At 43.2% G+C, this 1,260-nt stretch overlaps 1 protein-coding gene across 1 annotated transcript in view; it reads right to left on the reverse strand.

The window, feature by feature from the left end:
* LOC106867188 (sorting nexin-17) overlaps window positions 1-1,260 on the reverse strand; it is a 53,164-nt gene that overhangs the window by 19,028 nt on the left and 32,876 nt on the right. Inside the window, exon 9 of the mRNA XM_052966816.1 lies at window positions 710-850. Coding sequence (XP_052822776.1) covers window positions 710-850 — 141 coding nt within the window. The remainder of the gene's footprint in view (window positions 1-709; window positions 851-1,260) is intronic.

Below are 1,260 nucleotides of genomic sequence, written 5' to 3' on the forward strand. Positions count from 1 at the left end.
CTGCTGTTACTCCTACCTGAAGTGCCACCTGGGTGCCTTATCACTACGGTGTCTCTTAGGAGACACCACCAATTCATTCTCCCTTTCTCTCCTAAATGTGGGTAGCCATGTAGCTCCTCTAGAACAAAAACCTGCTCTACTCCAACCACTTCCCTATTACTTTATCCACCCCTCCCCCCATCTAACATGCAGAGGCCACATCCTCCTTCCCTGGGTTTACTGACTTCCGAGCCACATGGTGGCCTCAGTAGTGCCAGTGACAGGAAGAAAGCACAGGAGGGGAATCCAGCCATAGAAACCATGCCAAAGCAAATACTGGAGCATGATGCAGTCCTTCGGCTCATCAGATCCTGTCAAACTGTCCAATCCATGCCAGCATGGATAATTGATGTTAAACAATGACAATGAAGACTGAAGTCCATAATGATGAATTTGATGGGGAAACTCTGTCTAAAGCAGGACTCAACGGTGCATAAAACCAAAGTTGAATCAAAGACAACAGGTTTATGTCACGAACATCAGAGCTGAACAAAGAGCGATGTCCATCTTACAAAGATGAACTGTCACCAAATGTAATGCTGTCACCAAATTTGTAAATACTTCAAATTAAATGAACTCTACTCTAAAAAACTCTAATAAATAAAATTAATGAATGACAAGAAACACACAGCGATAGATATGAAAGATAATGATATTAAATTCAACAAACCTTGCCTGTCTGGATTCTGAAATTTAATTCTTCATTTCCCACAGCAATCAAAACATTGGTTTTCTTTTCAGGGTAATCTGTTATGCATGGCCGGAAGTGCATGTAACCGTAATACTTTAGGGTACGGACAAACTGTAAATACTGTAAATAGGAATTAAAGAGTGATCACTTTGCAATATAGAAAATACTGACAGAGGAAGAATGGTTTTTTTCTTGGTTTGGTGAAAAGTAGTACACAGAAAATTGTAGAAAAATTCGAAATGACAATGTTAGAGATCAGATGCATCCAGCTAAAAGGCAAAACAACTCTGTAAAAATATATTCATGACAGACATGGCTTTGTTGATCAGCTGCAAAAGTTTCGAGAAGATACAATAGCTTGGAAGACAGGCCAGACAGTCTGGTGGACAGGCACAATGGCCTGGTAGACAGCCATGACAGCCTGGTGGACAGCCATGACAGCCTGGTGAACAGGCATGGCGGCCCGGTGAACAGGCATGGCGGCCCGGTGAACAGGCATGGCGGCCCGGTGAACAGGCATGGCGGCCCGG

The sequence above is a fragment of the Octopus bimaculoides genome, chromosome 3 (genome assembly GCF_001194135.2).
Source record: "Octopus bimaculoides isolate UCB-OBI-ISO-001 chromosome 3, ASM119413v2, whole genome shotgun sequence".
NCBI lineage: Eukaryota > Metazoa > Mollusca > Cephalopoda > Octopoda > Octopodidae > Octopus > Octopus bimaculoides.